The following is a 21,953-nucleotide window of genomic DNA, read 5'->3' as shown; positions in this document are numbered from 1 at the left end:
GAGGAGCACGGGGTGCTAGCTCGGGGGCGGCCGCGTGCGGGTCAGTCCCGCCTGGGTGCCAGGATTTCCGGCATGTAGTGCTTTTGTAAGAAGATCTGTGTCCAAATCTCACATTTTCAAAGGCTCAAGAGCGGCAGTGAGGCTGGGGAGACGTACCGGTAGCCGTGGTCTTTGTAGTCTTTGGTGGCCGAGTACACGGCAGAGCTGGCCTTCACGCTGATCTGCTGGAAGAGGTTCCACACCTCCTGGTAAATGTATTGCTGGAGAAGAGCAAGCGTGACTGTGGGACCACGTCTCCTCCGGGAGCGCCCTCTGTGGACACTCAGAGGGGACACCCCAGGGACCAGGGACCGTGGTGCCTGAAACAGCATCAAGTCCAGCCCTCCCTGAAGCTTCACGCACACCTCGACCTCCACACCAAGAGCGGGAGCGTCCACGTCCATTCTTCTATCTCATTAACATCAGCAAGAAATAGTTTCCACCCCCTCCCCAGCACTCTCGGAACCACCAAACTACTCTCCTGTTCGGGAAAAACCTCGCCACTCGGTGTTAAGGAAGTGGGGCGCGGCTAACGTGTCCGCAGGGTACGTGTGACCTGTGCCGTGCGCGCCCAGGCGGGCGGCGGCCGCCCTTACGTTTCCGGTGATGACCAGGCAGCCAAGCTGGTCGATGATGAGCACGTCGAGGGGGGAGGGGGGCTGGCAGAGCTTCTGCTGCAGGATCTGCAGGATCGGCTCCATGACCTTGGGCGTGTCCCTCAGGGCCACCGCCATGTGGCCCAGGGCGCGGATGGTGTGCTCGGGGATCAGGTGCGCGTCCCTGCGGACGAACGACAGGCGCCCTGGGACACGGAGCCGGCGGCCCCGGCCTGGGCAGGGTCATCGGTCTCTCAGGGGAAGCATCCCTCTGACAGTCGTGGCCTGGGACCCGCAAGCAGCAGCACCAAGTGGTCTTTACCCCCAAATGGTGTCCAGGCTGGACATTCCAAGGTGGGATTCAGCAGACTCAGCGCCCAACTCCACGCCGTGCCGGAAGCAGCACAGGCACGCCAATGCCAGCTGCCCCGCGCGCCTGCACAGGACGGGGCCCCCAGCCCCGAGTCCCCCCCAAGAGGGGACGGAACAGGACATACTTGTCGCTCTCCTGGGAGATGTAGAGCCGGTTGGAGAGGCTGGCTAGGAAGGCCTCCACGATCACCGCGTCCACCGTCAGGCCGGCCTTCAGGCACCTGAGCAGGGAGGAAGCCACGCAGTGTGAGGCACCACAACAACCAGGGCAGTGCTTTGTGTCTGGTTTTGGTCTCAGGTCTGCGAGGTTTCAAGACCTGCTCTGAATACTCTTTCCCCAGAAATCTGAATGAACGTCATCACACAGAACGCATTCAAAGAACGGTGCATGCGTCACCACCTGACAAGTGTCTCAGTGGCAGACAGTTCCTTCTTCATTTTGCCAGAACAGTTCCCTCAGCATCACACACACCCCAATTCCACTTTAAAATCTCTCCTTCCATAACAAAAGTCACAGTCACTGATTCAAAAGACACCTGGCCCCAGGGTGACTGAGAGAATGTTTAAACTACATATCGAGGTTTTAACAGTATGGAGAAATGCTTACGTTCTAGAGAGGGGAAATCTAACAGCCGTGAGGAACGTGCAACCTTAGCGGCGTCTCTTTGGCTCACGGGCCACAGTCAGAGAAGAGAGTCCGAGGGAGCAGCCGGGCTCCAGCCTGACTTGGCCCTCAGAGCAAGGCACCAGGACGCAGGGCGTACCTGGTCGCCGAGGACAGACAGCAGTGGCCCCCACAGCTGCAGCAGGGGCCGAAGGGACTCTCAGGCACAGAAAACCCCTTGTTTATACCAAAAATCACACAGAAAACAAGATGAAATAGGACAACATGTCATCACTCTGGATGAAGGGCTAAGGGGTACTTCTTCTCTGTCTACTTCTCTACACATCACAGGTTTTCTCTGTCTTTTATTACATTTATGATCACGAAAAGAAAGGCACAAAGTTTTCTCTAACACATGAAACAACTTCCCTTTCGGGGTCCAGTGCAGGTTCAGAAGCTCCCCTGAACCCCACGGTCTCCGCCGCTGCCGGACACCCCCGCCCGCCCGCCCGCCCAAGGCCGCCCACCTGCAGACGTTGTCAATGGCGACATCCCGCAGCTGCTCGTACATGGACGGCTGGCTCTTCCTCCCCGACGCCATGCTCAGCGTTGACTCGGAGTGCTCGTTGGTTACGCTGATCTTTATGTCGTTGCCGGCAGCTGAAAGTGAAAATTCAAACGTACCCGGTTAATCCTGTTGTTTTCCATGCCCTTGTCTGAAATTCAAAACCAAAATCATATGCTAATCCTTTTTAAGTATAAGAGCAACCATTCTAGGGCTTCCTAGGTGGCAGAGTGGTTAAGAATCCACCTGCCAATGGAGGGGGCATAGGTTCGATTCCTGCTCCAGGAAGATCCCACATGCCACGGAGCAACTAAGCCCGTACACCAAAAAAAATAAAATAAAATAAAAAATAAAAGCAACCATTCTGAAAAGATTTCTCCGAGCATTTCAGAACCCAAAGTGTTGGAGAATAGAAAGGTTGAAGCAAATGTTTAAATCAAAAGGAAGCACACTTAGGTTACAAAGTGATGAATATATAAAACAACGTCTCAAGAAATGATTCAAAAGTCCTGGGGCCTAGGAGCCCAAGAGCCCAGCCCCAGGAGCGAGGCAAGCCCGTGGCTGAGGGCATCCAGCTCAGGGCGGGAGGCCGGGAAGGGTGGGTGAGCACGTTAGCCGGCCCTCAGACTCTCTCCACCTGAAGGGAGAGGATGAGACGCCCACCTCGGCGGGACTCGGGGCAGCGCGGTGGTACCACCCCAGCACCCGCACGGGCGGCAGGTACTTAAACAACATCGGTCACTGCAGGTCACCAGACATGCTCTGCTGCAGCAGGGGGAGCTCCAGGCCCGCTGTCGGGACACGGGGACTCACTGCAGGCTGCCCCAGGAGAGCAGACGCCAGAAAGAGCAGGCCTGGGGGAAGGGAGGCCTGGCGCCCCGGGGGTCGGGCGGGGAAGCCTCGGGGGAAAGGCGGAGGTCCAGCCCAGGACAGGGCAGCTGGTTACCTGTGTGGTACTGGCTGTGGCACTTGTACAGCTTCACCAGCACGGGGGATGGGACCACCAGGAAGTCCCGCAGAGACGGCGTCACCGAGTGCACCACCACCGGGAACCTCTCGCACAGGCGGCCCAGGCCCTGCAACACGGCAGACGCGTCAGGGGCCGCGGGGGAGGCACCCACCCTCTCAGACACAAAGTCAACCGGGGACCTCCAAGGGCTACCCGGCCACGGGGCACACAGACGGGGAGGGGGTGGTCGGGATGCTCCACCCGAAGGCAAGATCCACTGTTAAAGTGCGCCCATCTCTTCGGGAAGCGATTCGGGGAGAACGCGCACTAAACATTGCTTTTCCACAACTGCGAACGTGCAGTCAGTGGGGCTGGGACGAGGTCAGAGTCTCGGCACAGCGGGCTCACGTCCGAGGCCCTGGGAACGCCCGGTAGGTGCAGGGCAGCCTCCAGGACGCAGGGCCTGGACCCCACTCGCAGCACGTCGGCTGGCCACGGGGATCACCTCCCAGCAGTGAACGTGCCCACAGGAAGCTCTAGTTCCAGCTCCTACAGGCAGCAGCTCAGGCCCCGCTGCTGGTGCCAGCCACAGTCCGGCCACAGCAAGAAGGCCCTGCTGACGGCATCCGCCCTCCCCCTACCCCACCCCACGCCCCGCCGCCGGGGTCCACGACGCTGACCTGCAGGCAGCAGATAAGCAAGGGCAGGTGCGCGATGATGACCTTGCTGGACGTCTTGGACTGCAGCTTCTCAGACAGCTTGACGCACAGGTTCTCTGCACCTGAGCTCAGAACAGAGGCGGGCACAGACCTCTAGCAAAGACCAGCGGTCAGAGACGCCTGTACCAGTCACCACAGCACGTGACGAACCCTCCTCTCAGGGCTCCCTCGCTCCGAGCGGCTCCACCGGTGTCGGGGGCGTCCCTGCTCCGTTCCTGCCGCTGTGACCTCGCCGTCCCGTGGGGTGGGCCATCCCTCCTCTTCCGGCCCACATCCCTCCTCTATCCCGTGTCCTGCACGTGGACCCCTCCCCACGTCTGCCACGCTCCCCCTCCTCTCCCCGCACACAGAGGACACGGCAGGCGGGGGCGAGGAGGACGTACCCTGCTCGTCCTTCACGGCCCACACCATGAGGTCCACGCAGGCGGCGCTGGCCTGGCAGCGCAGCTTCAGGGGGCTCAGCTCACTGTGGGTGCGGTCCACGTCATGCAGGGTCTTCTGGAGCTCCCCCTGGCTGGCGTTGAACTGCTCCAGCACAAAGTCGTGGACCTCCTTCACGAAGGAGGTGGGCAGGTCTGCGGAGGGAGAGCCGGAACCGCCACAGTCTGTCCCTTGCAGACGCGCACCCAGGGGGAGGGTGCCGCGGCGGCCACCACACTTCCAGGAAGGCCGGCTGGGGCAAGCCCGGGTGGCACGTACGCCAGCCCTGCACGTGTGGCACGAGACACATGCCACATGCCACTCAGAGGAAATGGTCACTTTCCAGTGAAGGGAGAGCCACACTTCGTTTCAAGCTGTCAAGACATTCAAACCTGAACACACGAGACACACCTCGGGAGAGCCACCACCAGAACTGGCCCAATTAACAGGAAGTGCTCCTGGGATACTTTCTAAACGGGAGTCGGCTACCAGACGGGGGAAAGCTGGGCGCAGCCGAGGAGGAGCCCTGCGCGGGCGGCTGCCCAGCGTCCACAGGCCCTCCCAGCTCTCGTCCTCGGGGCCTGGGCAGTGCAGGAAACCCAAGAGGCGGGGCGGCCTGGCCGAGGGAGCCGGCAGCACCGGCTGGGGGTGGCGCAGGCTCCGGGGCCAGTGCCTACTGCCCTCCAGAATCGAACCCTCGCTGGGGCCCTGAGCAGGCTCAGCTCCAAGGAGTGCTGGGAGCCTGGCCAGGACAAGGGCTCAGGAGGTGGTGGGACGCCCACAGGACACCACACGGTCAACAAAGCTTTTGAGTGACGCACAGGTGACAGCCTAAGGGACAAACCTAGCAGACTGTTTAAACCACACAAGCGCCTGGAAAGAACCGCTACCTCCCTGCGTGAGCGCCGCTACCCACAGATCACCACCGCCTGGTTTCCTCACTTTTTTAAACATTTTAAACCATGTAAGGTAGACACGTCAGACTGTACGCGTGACCAGGGGGTCAGGACGACCCTACACATCCGTGTCAGACGTTAGCCGAGGGAACACGCCCACTAGAGGCCGCGCTGCTGGCGGCAGCCCCGGGGGCAGGACGTCGGCCCGTGTCCTTCATTGCCTGCTTCTCCCGGGCATCCAGCCACGGTCCTCGCGGACGCTGTGCCACGGCCCAGCACCAGGGCAGGCCCCACCCTCACCTTTCATGTAGTACAGGGTGTCCCGCAGCATCTTGAACATGGCCACGTAGAGGGGGTCGCTGAACGTGCTGTAGTAGAGGTCGGCGCTGGGGTTGGCCTGCACACAGAGGCATGGGTGCGTGACCAACACCACCGGCTGCCGCGGCCACTCTCTCCTCCCTCCTACACGCACACTGCCCAGAGACGCCTGCGGGGGAGCAGCCCTGGCCCCCCTCTCGCTGAGGGCTCACCCTCCCTGGGCATCTTTCAACAAGGAGAGTAGGGGAGCAGGCGCCACCAGACCATGTTCCACCCTGTCCCGCTCGGTGACAGACACGACAGCCAGGGCACCCTCGGATTCAGCCTACATTTTGTACCTAAAAAACCACTTTAAATTTTCTTTAGCAATCTCAACTAAAACGTGGCACTATGTTTCTTCTGGAGAAAGCCACCCGACGTCTAGAGAGCTGAGTAACGTGCTGTCAGCCCCCTCCACACTCAGTCTAGTGCAACGGCGAGGCATGACTACGGGAACTCCTGACGCGGGTAAACACAGGGCAGGGGGACGCGGAGGCAACTCCCTGGCGAGGCCAGAGGCTGGGCTGGAAGTCTGCGGACGAGCCGGCAGCACCCGCGGGCGGCACGGCGGAGCTCGCAGGGCAGGACACGCGGCCTGCAGCACAGCGTGCTCCCCGGAGGGTCCCTCCCTGCCTCGTGGCTGAGCCCAGCGGTGCCGTGCGCTATGTGTCTTACAATCGGGTGAGACAAACAACGCCAGGCTAATGAGGAATCTGGGCCCCGCACACGGCCACAGCAGGCACCAGCCCGGGGAGCGGCGCTCTCTCGGGACCCTGACAAAGGGGGCTGACCCAAACGGCCCCGGGGGTTCTGAGGCCTCCCAGCAGCCACATTTAATGATTTTATCAATGACACTGTGGGCCTTGGTTCCGAGCACGCGTAAGGACAGAGGCACCTGAGTACACATCCCTCACCCTCTCACACTAGGGCCTACGGCGCCTGGAACCACGAGGGGTGTGGACCGGGCCCGCGCGGCAGCTCTGCAGGCGCCGCAGGGGCAAGGACCACAGTGGAACAGGGTCGGGGCCCGGGCTGGCCGTGGGACGCGGCCACCAGTTAGTCCCCCTGAACCTCGGCGTGCACCCGTGAAGCACAGACCCTGACCGCTGCTCAGGGGCCGGGACAAGGCACCGGGAGGGGTGCACCTGAAGGAGCGCGGCACAGGGCGAGCCCCGGGCGGCAGGCGTGCTGTCCCCACTGGAATGAGGCTGAAGCTCCGGGGCGAACCTCTCACTCACTCCGCACCCCCCACCCCCTGCAAACCCTCCTGCTCCCCCCACGCAGGGGGACGTGCCTCAATCACGCTGGCGACCACTGCGTCCAGGGACTTGAGAACAGGCTCCTCAACGATCTTCTTGACCTGTGAGGGGATGAGACCACGTGAGCACCTGGCACGCTGGGAGACGGGAGTGCCAGCTGCTTCCGCTGAAGAGCAGGTCGCACGGACGGATGAAACCACGACACAAGCTCACGGTGAAAAACGGGACAGAAACGAGAGGCCGAGGACACGCGCCTCCCTGGAGCCCCACGGCTCCAACACACACAAAATGTCCCCAACCTGCCACTGCCTGGGACTTCCTTCTTACCCTAGGTGGGAATTAAATAGAAACAGAAAAGGAACCAACTCCCCCAGATCTGGGCACCTAAGGTTTCCATTCCCAGGAAGTGAAAGCGCTGAGACTCCAGCCAAGAATGACTTTTCACCCGAGGCCCCTCCCGGATGTGGTGGACGCCGGGCACCCACAGCCCCCCCATCCCCCGGGCAGGGGCACTGGCTCCTGCAAAGCCGCCCAGGTCCTCGAGCTGCAGTGCACGCTGTAAGTTCCTCACAGCAGCACTGGCTGCCCTGTGCTCCGTGCCAGCACTCGGCACAGGAAGGGACCGCTCTGCCAGCCACCTGAGGAAATGGCCCCCACCAGCACGCGTGAGGAAGCGCTGCAGACACAGAGGTGACCACAAACAGCAGCCAGGTGCAGACACCTGTGAATGGTTTACAAGAAAACCTAACTTTTAAAGTTAAAATGTACCGGAAAAAAAAATTCCCCTGAAGGACCCAAAATATCCAGCCCTCAGCTGGGATCTCTGACACAACCCTAAAGGGCTGCTGTCCCATTGGGACGCTGAGTGCGTGGCAGGCTGGGGGTCTCAGGATCCCAGACTACTGAGCAGTTCACCCTGACTGCACCCTCCTCGAGGACGCCAGGACGTCTTCTTGCTTCTCCTCCCGAAGCCACTGTCTCTGGGTCATTTCTGGTCACACTCCTCACAGGCAAGGGCCGCCGCCCTCCCCAGCCCCCACCTCACCCCACCCTTCCCACCCCCCCTCCCAAATCAGAACATCCCATCTTCAGAGTCTGAGCTGGCCCACCCGAACCCATCACGCAGCATCCTGACGCCAGCACAGCGACTCCGGACGGGGTCCCAGGCCCGGCCACTCCAGGACTCGGACAAGGGCATCTCTGACATGATAGCAAGGGTCACGCAAAGGTCCCCAGACAGGAAAAGGTAGCTCTGTATTAACCCAAACAGAGCAGCCCCTGAGCTAAGTCAAGTGCAAGAGCAAGTGGGCTTGGGGTCAGAGCCCCGGTTGAGCCTGGGCCCCGCCCTCAGCCCGTAAGGTACTCGACGTGGACGTTCCCACCTCTAACGTGGGGACGCGTGGCCACCTCCCCCGTGGCAGCTGCTGGGACAAATGGGAACGTGCCGCACAGCGGCTCTGAGGATGGGACCCTCCTTCCCTCTTTAACCTGACAACCGTGACCACTAACCTGTGCTGGGACATGCAGGCTGACGCCGCTGGCAACTACTGGTTGATACACCTGTGGTCCAGGCCCCCATCAACGCTGTGCTTACCAGGTTTAAGAGCTCCCGCAGCATCTCCAGGGGGATACTGAACTCCTTGTAGGTGACGCCATTGAAAAGAGGAGACACAGAGAAGCTGGAGCTGACGGTGGAGAAGTAGTAGTCGGGCTCCGGGGCACTGCCGTCGGGCAGGCAGGAGGCTGGCGGGCAGAGCCAGAGCGTCAGTCTCGGGCACGCGGTCCGGACACGCCCTCAAGAACCAACAAAGGCATCTTTTGTTTATACTCCAATTCCACTTTTCAATTAAGAAGTAAAGGCTGGGACTTCCTAGGTGGCGCAGTGGGTAAGAATCCACCGGCTAATGCAGAGGACATGGGTTCGATCCCTGCCCCAGGAAGATGCCACATGCTGCGGAGCAACCAAGCCCATGGGCCACAACTACTGAGCCTGCACTCTAGAGCCCGTGAGCCACAACTATTGAGCCCATGTGCCACAACTACTGAAGCCCACGTGCCTAGAGCCCGTGCTCTGCAATGAGAGGCCACCGCAATGAGAAGCTCTCACACCACAACGAAGAGTAGCCCCCACTTGACGCAACTAGAGAAAGCCCGTGTGCAGCAAAAAAGATCCAACACAGCCAATAAAATAAATAAATAATTAATTTAAAAAAAAAAAAAAAAGTAGTAGTAAAGGCGGTATGACCCAGCAGTCCCACGCCTGGGCACACATCTGGAGAAAACTCTAACCCAAAAAGACACACAAACCCAGCGTTCACAGCAGCACTATTCACAACAGCCAAGACACGGGAACCACCCGAGTGTCCCTCGACAGAGGAATGGAAAAGAAGACGTGGTACGGTACGTGTGTACAATGGAATACGACTCAGCCACAAAAAAGAAAGAAATAAGGCCATTTGCCACAACATGGATGGACCTAGAGATTATCACACTGAGTGAAGTAACTCAGAGAAAGACAAGTATTTGATATCACTTCTATATGGAATCTAAAAAAAAATAATACAAATGAACTCATTTACGAAACAGAAACAGACAGACACAGAAAACAAGCTTATGGTTAACAAAAGGGAAAGGAGGTGAGGGAGAGATAAATTAGGAGATTGGGATTAGCAGACACACTACTATATATAAAATAGACATCCAAGAAGGTCCTAGTGTAGAGCACAGGGAACTGTGTTGAATATCCTGTAATAAGTCACAAAAGAAAAGAACCTGAAAAATATTACATATATACATGTGTAACTGAACCCCTGTGCTATATATCTAAGAAACTAAGTCATTAACAATCAACTATACTTAAAAACAAGAAGCAAAGGCTGGACTGCAAATTCTCGGGGAGGGATGCCTCTCCCTGGGGTGTTTCAGGTCAAAGCTTAGATAGAATCATGTCCTAATGCTTTCCACCCAGACATGTGAGAAGAACAACAAAAACAGAATTACGCCTTTTTATAACAGGCTAAGCGCCAGGGCGCTGTGAGGCGGCGTGCAGCAGGGAGCAGGCGGTCATTCTGGAGGAGCCGACACAGCGAGGCCCACTGAGAGGGGCTGGGGGGCACGAGGCCAGATTAAAGGGAGCAAGTGGGAAGGGGCGTGTGTGTGCATGAAGTGCATGTGAAGGTACAGAGAATGTGTGAGCACCCAATGTGTGTAAACATGCCTGCTCTATGTCTATTCCGTGACGCGTGCACGTGTGTGACCGGCTGATGGCACCAGCATCACGTCCAGGTGCATCCACGCTGTCCCACGTGGCGGGCGCTCCTTGTTTAAGGCCCAGTAACATTCCTGGAGGGCACGGTGCCGAGTGAAGTAAGCCGGTCACAGAAAAAATACACCTCATGATCTCACTTACACATGGAGCGGAGAGAGGTGGTGACTGGGGCGGGAGGTGGGCAACGGGGAGAAGGCGGCTTCGCGGCTGAGTCTGCAGAGCTAGTTACATTGTGCTGGATGCCGGAAACGCGCCCAGAGAGAGAATTCAGGTGCTCCAACCACACTCGCACACGCACACACATGCGCACGCGTGCACAGTGGCGACTACGTGAGGTGGAGAGTTAACAGCTTGGCTGCAGTAACCACCTCACCACGTTCATGTGTATCAAACCACCACGTCGCTCACCCTAAGGACACACCAGTTCACTGTAAAAAGTCATAAAAGAAGGCAAGAAGAGGGACCGGGGGCAGCTCCCGGACAGACACCACGGCGGCAGCATGCAGCGCCGCGTGGCTGAGCCAGCGCGCGGTGGGCACAGACAGAGGTAAGAGGCAGGAGCTGCAGGGACCACGGACTTAAGGGCTGGGATTTATGCAGGGGGTGTCACTGAAAGTTTTTTAGCAGGAAACAAAATGATCAGATTTGTGCTTTAAAAAACAGTTCTTAAAAGCAAATTCTTGCGGTGTCTGGAAGGAGACAGGGAGCCCAGTGTCAGAAAAGTCAGAGAGACGGGAGCCTGCGGGCAAGAGGAGGGGCGGAGGTCTCCTGAGGGCCTCCACACCCACCCGCACACCAGCCCTGGGCGCTCGTGCGCGTGCGTGCGGGGGGCTGGGCGGGGGTGGGTGCAGGGGCAGCCACAGGGGCCCCAAGCACAGGTCCGCCACGGAAAGCGAGCACTCCAGGGGTGGTTTTTTGTGGTTTATTTTTTAAAAAAAGTTATGTATTTATTTAATTTATTGGCTGCGTTGGGTCTTCGCCACTGCACTAGGGCCTTCTCTAGTTGCTGCGAGCGCGAACTACTCTTCATTGTGGTGCGCAGGCTCCTCACTGTAGTGGCTTCTCTGGTGGAGCATGGGCCCCAGGTGCGTGGGCTTCAATGGCTGTGGCACATGGGCTCAGTAGCTGTGGTTCACGGGCTCTAGAGCACAGGCTCAACAGCTGTGGCTCACGTGCCTAGTTGCTCCGTGGCCTGTGGAATCCTCCCAGGGCAGCGCTCGAACCCGTGTCCCCTGCGTTGGCGGGCGGATTCTCTACCACTGTGCCACCTGGGAAGTCCCCCTCCAGGGGTGTTTGAGGCCAGGAGGAATACGCTCTGGACAAGGGGTTCCCTCCAAAGGGATTTCGAGCGGCTGAACCTGGCTTCTACATGTGCACACACATGGACTGTAACATATCACATCCTCACACAGCCAGGAGACTCCGTGCCCACGCTGTCCACGTGTATGCGTTCAGACACACCCCTCCTTTTTTTTTTTAAAGTTCCTCTCATGTCTCAAGAGCCTCTTGATAAAGGCTCTTGGAGCAATCAGCGTCATCTGACAACGGAACAGACGGCATCACGAGGCATGGAGCTCTGGTTTCCCCCTTCCTACCCCCTAATCCCCGTCTTACTTCCCTCGAGGATGTAAAAAGGTGTGTCTGACACTGCACATGGCTGTCATACGAATCAAATTCAGTAAATTACATTAAAGTCCTTTGTGAACAACGAAGTTCTACAAAAAGTCTTATTATAAATGAGGTATTACTCAGTCTCCTTGCTACGTTCTTTAATACTATCCACGTACTTAATGACCTGAAACAAACAGGAACAAGCGGACCCACTGTTACTCTTTCCACCTGAAAAGCAGTGCTTTCACAGGTTAATGTCAAAAAATTCAGACGGCAGGCAGCTGGGGTCCTATGTGTTCTTGTCTGCACTTTTCTCTATGTTTGAAATATTTTTAGATTCAACTTCAAGAAGTTTAATCAAAAATAGACAATAAATGCTTTCTAAAAGCTCGACACTCGAGGTGCATGACAGCACTGTCTGTCAGCACCTCACAGCAAGGGAAAGCCCTGTGCACCCGCCCCGGGGGCTGGGCAGCAGAAAGGCAAAGCCCACCTTCGAAGCAGTGAAAGGTGGATCCTCCGGGGGAGCTGGGAGGGGGCGCCGCTCGTTCAGGGCTGACCTGAAACACAGACCACACGCACATGTCAGAATAGTCAGTCAGTCCTCAGTCACATCCGTGTCTGATGAGGCTCCCTGTGCGGCCGGAGCCCTGGCTCAGCCCCACCTCCTCCCTGGGCACCCCGGCCACGGATTCCTGTGCAATTCTACACTCCTGATGTGTGACCGCCTGTCCTGCACCTGACGCCTGAGCCAGCTCATGCCCCGTGCCCCGTGTCCTGGTCTTTCTCCACGAGTCAGCTACGCATCTCCTACGGGCACCCACTGTCTCCGGCCCAGAAGAGAGCTGGCACCTAGCATTAGGAAACACACACTTCACGTCCAGGAGATGACTCACTCACAGATCTTAAAAGGGCCAAGGCGGCCTCTGTATTAAAGAGAACCCTAGTGAGAACCTCCCACGTTTCCCGGATTCCCTCAACCCACACGCGAGGGGCACCAAACAAGCTGCCGTGCCCTGTCTGCCCAGAGCGCGGCCCCACCTGCGAGATGCTGGACACGCTGCTGGCCTTTCTCTTCAGGGTGCCCTCCTGACACACCGCCAGCAGGTTGCTGGGGAGGATGGAGCGGAAGTCGTTGAAGGACCGCCTCCGCACGCCTTCTAGCTCCTCGGGGATGCGGAGGGAATGCGGGGGGACTCTGGGGAAGAGCCTGGACAGGAGGGACTCCTCCGTGCTGCTGTAGCGCCCGAACGCACGGGAGATTCCTATGAGGCACGGGACTGCGTACTTGCAGAGGTACTCTGGAAGGCAGAGGGAGGCCGTGGCGGCACCGCCTGGGGACCTGGGAGGCCCGCCTCACGGCCCCCACTAGCAAATCCAAGGGCCAGAACCAGCCACGGCAACTAGGCCAAGACCAGGCACTGAGTGGCGGTCCTCAAGCACAGCTGCAGACACGGCCCGTGGGCGGGAGGTCTTAACCACGCACAGCACCTCCACATCAGTCCCTCAGCCATGACACCTGAACAGGCTCCCCGGCAGGGCTGAATCAGGGCAGTCAGTCCTTCTGGGAACAGATAGGTAGCCGCGCACCAAAGGAAAAATGACCTTTAGGCACATTACAGGTGGGAACCGAGCCCCAGAGGGGTAAGGGGCCCAGCACCCCGGCAGCAGAGCCGTGCTCACGACCCCACGCTGCTTCTCAGCTCATGGGCGACACGGTAACCACCAGGTACACAGTCGCAAAGAAGAGAAAACGTGAAGACGGGAGAAGCAGGGACAGGACAACCAGAAACCGTAAAACAAAACGCACCTTTCTCTTGAATCTCCAGGGCCTGGCACATTCCCAAGAGGACATGCAGAACCTGCAGGAGCGCCTCTAGGATCTGGAACCGAGGGAACAGAGCACACACACTCTCACACAAAATCACATAAATACCACAGCATTAGCTCAGAACGAGAGGGAGCTTTCAACACCGTGCTGTCCACCTGACACCTGACCCGCAGCCCCTGTGCAGAAGCTCTGGCGAGGGGCCGGGCAGCAGGCCTCCGGGCAGGAGCCCCATCTCTGGCTGCTGCAGAGGCCCCTAACCCACAAACGGGGCAGCCCCATCTCCCTTTACAGCCCCACAGCCCTGCTGCTTCCCACCCGTTCCTCACGGTCCAAGTCCTTGCTGACGGCCTGCCTGACCTCACTGTATCCAGTGTGTCAGAAACTGCGGTGCTCAGACACACACATCTCCACAGTGAGGGGACCCACCCGGAGTGATCAGCAGACGCAGCACGGACTCCAGACGTCCGTGGACGTGACACTGGCTGCTGGCTGAATGAGCTTACAAAGAGATGACAGCCTCAAGCGTCTCTCACACACACTGCTCTGGGTGAGTCTGGGCCGTTCAGCCTCCACCGCAGGGCGCCCCTGGGTGGTCTTGCGGGCAGCTCTGCAAACCCTGCCCTTGGCCACACTGCTGACCCAGGATGTCAGGAGAGGGCTGGTCCAGGCCCTGATGAAGGGTGCCCAGACTGAGTCCCTCTCTTTTCCCTCGTTTCCAGGCTTCAGGAATCCAGGCAGCAAAATGAAGCTGGCCTGAGGTGACTGGTTCACCATCATGCCAAACTGCTCATGTTTTGTGACTGTCAAGTGATGTGGAACAAGTGAGGACTTGAAAAGCGACACGCTGTCCGTTTCACATATTAAAGTCACACCACCATCTTCCAGGGTGGCCTCTCTACTTCGATAGGTGTTACTGATAGAAGAGCCCTGTTAACGTCTTAAATGATAATAATACGTGATTCTACTGTATCTAATTACCTCTTTAGCCAACCCATGAGTAAACAAAGAACCTGAACTAAGAAAGAAGGATGGAGACCAACACAACAGCAGAAATAGGGACAACGGAATTTCTGGTGTGATAGTAAGGAAAGAGATTCTAAAAATTAAAAAACAGATACAGGAACTCAAAAAGCATGACTAGCTGGGAACATTCAGCATGTAGGCAAGCAACCAGGCCGTCCTCGGCAGGACCTGAGGTCAGCAGCACACGAAATGGGTTCTGAAAATAATAAACCCGGTTAAGAACAAGTTTAAGCTACGATCGTATACTTTGAAAGGAGAGAAGTATGAAATACATTTAGGTAACATTTCCAACAAAATAAACTAAAACTGAAAAAACAGCTCCAGCTTTCTAGAAAATGCTCTCCTATTAACAACTGTGGTCCCCAGCGTGGAGGCAGGAGGCCAGGCTGCGTCCACTCGTGCTGCCCACCTCACAGGGCACCAGGGGGAGCCGAACGCAACGAGACTTGGGGTCCATGGGGGACGGAGCACCGCAGGCAGGATTTACCCTTCCTTAGGTCGGTATTAACCACATGAAAGAAGCCACCACAAACAATCCAGTCGCTTCCTTTTCTTGTCCTGTCGTCACCTGGGGACTCTGGGACCTGCAGTCAACACACACTTACCTCGTCCCTGAGGGCAGGCGCCCTGTAAGCCACGTCAGACAGCAAGGTGACCAGGCAGAAGCTGAAGCTCTCGGCCACCGGGAGGGCGCCTGCAGGCGGAAGGAGGGAACCGCTCGTCACCCGCCAGCACCCTGCCCGCCGTGCCCTCTCACGCGGCTGCCAGGGAGCCCGACAGCGGAGGCCCCCTCGTCAGGATGAGCCTCCAGACACGCCGGAAGGGCTGCCTGTCTCCTGGCCCCAGCCTTCCTAACTCAGTAGCTCCGACGTCGGGGCTGAGAACCTGCCTTCTGGCAAGTTCCCGGGGGGCTGATGCTGTGGGTGCAGGGGTGGCCCTTTACAAGCTCCTGCTCTGGAGGGTATCGAAGCATAAGAGATGCTGCCTTAACAGAGACTAGGAGGTGAAATGTCACCCAATAATCGGAAATTTGTATAACTCTGACAATCTGTAAGTAATGCCAAAAAATTCATTCGAATGAGTCCATGTATATAGAAGGAACACGTTTCGAAATAGAATGAAATAGGATCAACACTTCCTAGTATTCCACTCCTCCCCAAATTAGACAACGATGGCAGACACAGGTGTTCCACTTCTCAGCAATGCTCTCTTTAATTTGTGGTCTTTCGAATTCCTGGACACCTCCACAACTTGGGGTCTGCCGGCTTTAGGCACCGTAAGTCACCCAAAGGCCAAGAGGAACACGGCAGGCACAAGGGATTTCGCGAGGACAGCACGGTCTCCAGCAGAAACTCGGGCTGTGCCACCGGCAGGGAGGACGAGGGCCTTCTCCGCAGACACCAACCCCCGCCAGGTCTGAAGGCGGGGCCTCAGGCCTCAGAGAGACGGATCATAAGGAAACGTCAGTCTCATAGGTCATAAACCCTGAAATGTGAGTGATCTTCCAAGCTGGCTCTGGAGTCTTGGGAAACCCGTTCACAAGGTCCCGAGCGCTATAAGCGTTTGGTGCCATGCCTGGCATGCAGTGGGCCTGTGTACGTATTTCAGGGGGGACAGGAGGAAGGAGGGAGGGAGGGAGGGGAGGGCAGCGGACAGGGGAGGGAAAGATTATCTAACTTTCTCTTTGACCTTAAAGAAAGATCAAAATCAAACACAAGTTAAAAAGAAATACACATACATTTACTCCGTTTCTAAAGATGCAAAGTTCAGCTGAAACTTCGCAACATCCATGAAGCAATAAAACCACTGACAGCAGACATCGCAGTGGAGTCCCATTCTCCCGTCTCCCCTGTGTCTTCTGAGCAGCCGCCAGGCCACCTAGGGAACTGGTCTCCCTGCAGGGTGACCCTCCCCATCCAAGGTTACAGCCCAGCTCAGGGAGAGCAGGAGACCTGGTGCGGCCAACGGGACGCGAGCAAAGGCTCCTGAAGGTCCCTGTGGTCCCGCTGCGCCCGCCCACCGCGCCCCGGGCTCTGGGCACATGAGAAAGCGTGGCCCACGGGGCTGAAGGCAGGCACTGTCCTGCAGCCAGGGCTGGGGCCGGCTGGAAGCACCCTCACCGCCGTGTTCGTGTGATTAAACACAAGCCTCACAGGCAGGGAACACATGCACGCCTCCTTGCATTCCGGGAAACACTGAGCAAAATTACCTCTGCCTTTCCGAGCCGTGCTTTCTTCTACCCAATACACTTTTGGAAGACCTTTCAGAAGTCGAAGAAGGTAAGGAACCACAGAATCTTTGTGCTAAAAAAACAAATCAAAACAAAACACATTTAATTAAATACACGACTGGGAGCTTTTTAGCACAGACTGAGCCCAAAACAAAGCACATCCACACCCTGATCCTCTCAGAGAAGGGCGTTCCCACAGCAGTGCAGCCTTCCTGCTGCACACGGCGGGCGGCGTCCCTCCGGCGGGCACCTGCCCGCTGTGCTTCCACGTCCAGCCTGGCTCTGGCCTCCAGAGGCGGCACATGTGCACACACTCAGAACTGCCTCCTGACAGGTGTTCGAAGTCCCCAGACCCCAGCCCGGGCCTCGGGAGCAGATCCTCCCGACCGGAGAGGAGCTCCTAAACTTGGTGACACCTCTGCCGCTCACGGCCCTTGTGCTCTTCCTTCCTTCCTTAAATTTTCTGCTTCACGTTTCCTTTGTTCCTCTCATACTGAGCATCAGACTTTACAGGCAACATTAGCCAATGGAAAGTTCTTTTCATCCAGTTTCCAACCCAGCCAACCAGCACAGAGCTCGCAGCCTCCCACCACGGGCTCTCTGGGTCCCAACGTGTGCTGCCCCTGAAGGACCCGACAAGCATGCTGTGGAGAAGGGGCCGCCACGTGATGCCCTGAAACGCTGAGAAAGCATGCTTTTGCAAACATGGTTGTGGATTCCGCCACACTCCCTTCAAAAGGCAGAGTCAAATTCAGGTCCCCTGGAAACTGGGCTGCCTTGGTGACTCGCTTCCAGTATAGGGTCAGCCCTCTGCACCCGAGGGTCCACGTTTGTGGACACGAAGAGCCAGCGGCACGTCACCACTTCACACGGATGCCTGCAGCATGCTCGGGCTGTGGAGCCTTCAGGGGCCCTGGAGCCCGGCCCCGCAGGTGCCGCGGGGTGGCTGATGCGCCCAACTTCCCAGGCCGGCTCAGAGATGGCAGAGCCCCCGCCCCCAGCTCCTTCTCAGGATACGCACACCTGGAGCGCAGACACTGTGCTATGACAACGTGACACAGCGCAGGCCACATGGGGAGGCCACACACAGAGAGTGGCCCCAGCCGAGAGCCCCAGAGAAGGTCCAGCCAGCAGCCAGAATCAACCCCACATGTGCGGGGGCGGCGCCTTCAGGTGACTCAGGGCCAGCCTTTGAGCCACCCCAGATGACACTGAACGGAGCATGGACTGGGCTCTTTGAGCACTGGCTAAACTGCAGATTCATGAGCAAAAGCCCTCCCCCAAACGAAACCAAAACCCACATTGTATTAAGCCACTAACTTTGGGGTAGTTTTTACACCACAGTAGGTAATGAAAATAAAGAGAACTTCCTTCAGTGAAAACAAAACCATTTTTTCTGTACAACAACTGCCCAGGAGCCTGGTGTCCTAACACACACAAGACCCCTAAGGGCCCGCACAGCAAGGCCCGGCAGAGGGGGGCCCAGGCTCTCCCCCACACACCCTGCAACCATGTCACCACCGCTACTCTGGCCACAGCTGCCGCCAGGGCAGCCCACTGACCGGGCAGGAAGGAAGCCAGGGCCAGCGCCCACCCCAGATGGAGGAAAGGAACAAACTCCAGTGGACCACGAGAAAGCTGGTCCCCAGGCGCAGGGGCCGGCAGACACCGGGCTCCTCTCCGTGAGGCCCCCGGGGCTTCCCTGGAAACACAGGCTGCCTGTGAGGCCCATAGGATAGCCGCTGCCACCCCTGCCACCCTGACCTAGAACCAAATCACACTGAAAGTAGCTCACATTCACCTCTTCCCGCCATCTTAAACAGCCTAAAACAGATATTAGGGACTCACAGGTAAATCTATCAACTGATGTGTTTGCCAAAGATATCGGATTGTCCAAAAAGTTCATTTAGGTTTTTCCGCACCATCCCAAACGAACTTTTTGGCCAGCCCAATGTTTTTAAGAAATACACATTCGAATAGCAAAAGCTTCTTATACAGATTTTTTCTGAAAACGTATTTTCCTCCCTTTATTTTATATTTAAGTTTAAATAGGTCTTGGCAAATAGAAAATGATTATCCTTCTTTTCACGTTTATAAATAAAAAGGAAGGAGAATTAACATGCAGCTTACGCATCTAGTTTTGGTTTGTCACGTGGCCTTGGTCAGACAACGGACTTAACTTTGAAACTCCTGGTCTAAAATTAAACTGCTTATGTTTATTTCAAATGTATAAATACTGTCAAAAATATTAATTCTTATTGAAGTAAAATTTCCAGGACATGCAAGCTAACTATTTTAGATATATAAAAATTCAAATATCTAACGTCTTTATTTTTTTAATATAGAATGATTAAACATGGAATTTAAAATAAGAGATGATTCTCAACTATGATAAAAATACATAAATAAAACATTCTGTATCCACAATTGAGCATTCCCTTCAATTAGCCTTCGTAAATACTAAAAAAAAAAAAAAAAAAAGGCCTTTTTCTGTTGTAGTGATAACACTGGCTTGTGAATCACCTTTAAAAGGCACATTAACATGTACACAAAAACAATTTTATCTATCACCGCTTTGAAAACCACTAATAAATCACAAAGATCTCAAAGAACACCGTCCTTTCCGAAGGAAAAGAAACAGTTACTCTGAGTCTGACGCACAAGCCTTTTACCTGAGGTTGAAAACCAAGTCTACTCTGGAGGGCACACCTTTACTTCACAAAGCACTCTAACTCACTCTCTGGTGAAAACAAAACCCGCACTTCCCAGAGGACCTGTCCACAAAGGTTCCCACACGTTCTGCCCTCCCCCACCCCCCGACCCCACCCCCACCCCGCCCCCACTGGCCCTCAGCTGAGCACTTTCACCAGGTGGGTTCCAGAATGCTCCTCTAGGCCTGATTTAGGTGAATGAAGCAGGTACAAATTTACACTAACTGCACGCTCTTGTCCGCACAGAAACACCTTTAATTTACGAAAGTCCTACCTGCAGATCTGATTCAATGAGGAAAATGCCCAGTGCAATCACCGCATCTCTCCGCCTTTCATCCAACTGGAAGATCCCATGGAAATCCACGGGGCACATGCACAGAAGCTTCTGGACCTAGAAAATGAGACCAAAAAAAAGAGAAAAAAAAATCCCATGGATTAAAAATATATAAACCCACATTCAGAATGAACCAGTACCAAAAAGCCCAGTGAGTCTATGCAACCGATAAGTCATGTTTTCCAATCAAAAGGTCATAGAAAGGACACCTCCGGCCTTTGAAATGACAATACACACGCCCCTCTGAGGATCCTGGGCTGGAAGGCTGTGTCCACGGAGGCGGAAAAGCACTTATGCCCCTTGGTGTCAGGACAGTCCAGGGTCCCCACCTCCCAGCGGTGCCCGTGAGCAGGTTCCGAAACCTCACAGGTAGCTCACCTACAGTCACGAGGCCTCCCCTTGGGACCCTTTAAGCATCATGTGTGTAAAGCACTCAGGACTGTGCGGGGCACAGGGCACATGCTCAGTAAACAGTATCTGTTGTCACTGGACATGCCATGGTGGTGGGCAGAGGGCGGCAGGCTGGCAGCCAGGCAGAGACTTACTGAATAAATGGAAACACTATCCTCAGAACAAACCAACAGTAAATGTCTGTCATAAAAGAACTAAAAACCGGGATTTAGTATGAAAAAGGAAACAGGTGATGCCAATCTTGAACATCTCTGCCAGAGGAAGCTCTGAACAGGGCATTGAGACACAGCAGGAGGCCCCACCCTTGCTGTCCCGTGGACCCGATGAGAAGCCTCTTGCTGACATTCACGTGGTCTGCGGGGACGTTTTAATGGCAAAGGAAACGGAATCTAATGATTGGCATTTGCCCTGAAAATGCATCAGTCAATTATCACCATAATTTTTTTTTAATTTTAATTTTTTTAAAATTATTTATTTGGCTACTTTGGGCCTTCATTGCTGTGCGTGGAGCTTTCTCTAGCTGTGGTGGCTTCTCTTGTTGCAGAGCACGGGCTCAGTAGTTGTGGCACGTGGGCTCAGTAGTCGTGGGGCACGGGCTTAGGTGCTCCGTGGCATGTGGGATCTTCCTGGAGCAGGGATCGAACAGTGTCCCCTGCATTGGCAGGCAGATCCTTAACCACTGAGCCACCAGGGAAACCCCACTGTAATTTGTTAAAGAAAGCAATTTGCTGTTGTTCCCTTAAGATATTAAAAGGGCAAATTATATGGGGACAAATTGAAACTGGCAAAGATTATGTAAAATGCTTTCACCCCAGTGCTGTGAACACTAATTACAGATCGGAAACGGTCTAAACTATTTAACATTAGGAGAATAACCATGATCCAACCACTTGATCAATCATGAGGTTAAATCCTATGAAACTGCTGATATTCAACCATTTTGACCTACAAAAACAATGCTTTTTAAAAGTTTAACCTAATATTACAGACATTAAAAATGGCATTTTTCTAAAGATAAGCAATAACACAGAAGAATGCTCTAAATGTTCTATAAGCTCACGAAAGGAATTATTTGAATTATACACAGAAAAAACTCTGGAAGAAAATACTTCAGGGAATTCCCTGGTGGTCCAGCAGTGAGGACTCAGCGCTTTCACTGCCCTGGCCTGCATTCAATCCTTGGTCAAGGTATGAAGGTCCCACAGGCTGTGCGGCATGGCCAAAAATAAAATAAAATAAATTCATCAAAGTGTTAATAGTTTTGAGAGAGAGGATGACCAGAGATGTTATGTTTCTTCTTCATGCTTTTTTATATTTGCCAAAATATGTTCTAAAGGAAAATTTTCCTGTTGTAATGAGGAAAAGCATCCAGTAGGTTAAAATAAAAACATACACACAAGGGGGATTCCGTGTTTGTGTACTTAAATGCTTAGACAAAAGTGCATGCAGCCACGGGCAGGTGACCTGGTCACCAGGAGAACGCGCCTCACCATGGGGGACAAAACACGAAGCAGCCCCAGAGGGGCACGTACAGCGGCCGTGCAGGGACGCACACTCACGCAGAGTCGCTTCTCCCAGACACCCCCCAGGAAGGCGGCTCACATCAGAAGCAGCCACTGAGACCCCGAGCTGACCCAAGGCCGTGGAAGCCCCAGCTCAGGCCCCGCCCTGGGCAGCACGGACCTGGGGGTGACCCCCAGGGCTGGAGGACAGAGTGAGACTCAGAAATGCGGCAGGACTGGCCCAACCTCATTACTA

The 21,953-nt window shown here is 55.5% G+C and overlaps 1 protein-coding gene across 2 annotated transcripts in view; it reads right to left on the bottom strand.

Annotated features, from left to right (window-relative positions):
- The window catches only part of PI4KA (phosphatidylinositol 4-kinase alpha), an 85,408-nt gene that overhangs the window by 47,845 nt on the left and 15,610 nt on the right, over positions 1 to 21,953 (bottom strand). For both annotated transcript variants that reach the window (XM_057745241.1, XM_057745240.1), the window contains exons 2-17: positions 19,725 to 19,841; positions 16,719 to 16,812; positions 15,115 to 15,203; positions 13,466 to 13,538; positions 12,697 to 12,956; positions 12,149 to 12,215; positions 8,371 to 8,519; positions 6,812 to 6,877; positions 5,461 to 5,557; positions 4,228 to 4,419; positions 3,806 to 3,906; positions 3,123 to 3,252; positions 2,139 to 2,271; positions 1,133 to 1,228; positions 636 to 819; positions 157 to 260 (exon numbers count right to left, since the gene is read on the bottom strand). In XM_057745241.1, the coding sequence (XP_057601224.1) occupies positions 157 to 260; positions 636 to 819; positions 1,133 to 1,228; positions 2,139 to 2,271; positions 3,123 to 3,252; positions 3,806 to 3,906; positions 4,228 to 4,419; positions 5,461 to 5,557; positions 6,812 to 6,877; positions 8,371 to 8,519; positions 12,149 to 12,215; positions 12,697 to 12,956; positions 13,466 to 13,538; positions 15,115 to 15,203; positions 16,719 to 16,812; positions 19,725 to 19,841 (1,952 nt within the window). The remainder of the gene's footprint in view (positions 1 to 156; positions 261 to 635; positions 820 to 1,132; positions 1,229 to 2,138; positions 2,272 to 3,122; positions 3,253 to 3,805; positions 3,907 to 4,227; positions 4,420 to 5,460; positions 5,558 to 6,811; positions 6,878 to 8,370; positions 8,520 to 12,148; positions 12,216 to 12,696; positions 12,957 to 13,465; positions 13,539 to 15,114; positions 15,204 to 16,718; positions 16,813 to 19,724; positions 19,842 to 21,953) is intronic.

This window comes from Hippopotamus amphibius, chromosome 8 (assembly GCF_030028045.1).
Source record: "Hippopotamus amphibius kiboko isolate mHipAmp2 chromosome 8, mHipAmp2.hap2, whole genome shotgun sequence".
NCBI classification, from domain to species: Eukaryota; Metazoa; Chordata; class Mammalia; order Artiodactyla; family Hippopotamidae; genus Hippopotamus; species Hippopotamus amphibius.
Note: the sequence above shows the minus strand (reverse complement) of the source record. Positions and strands in the feature narration are given on the sequence as shown.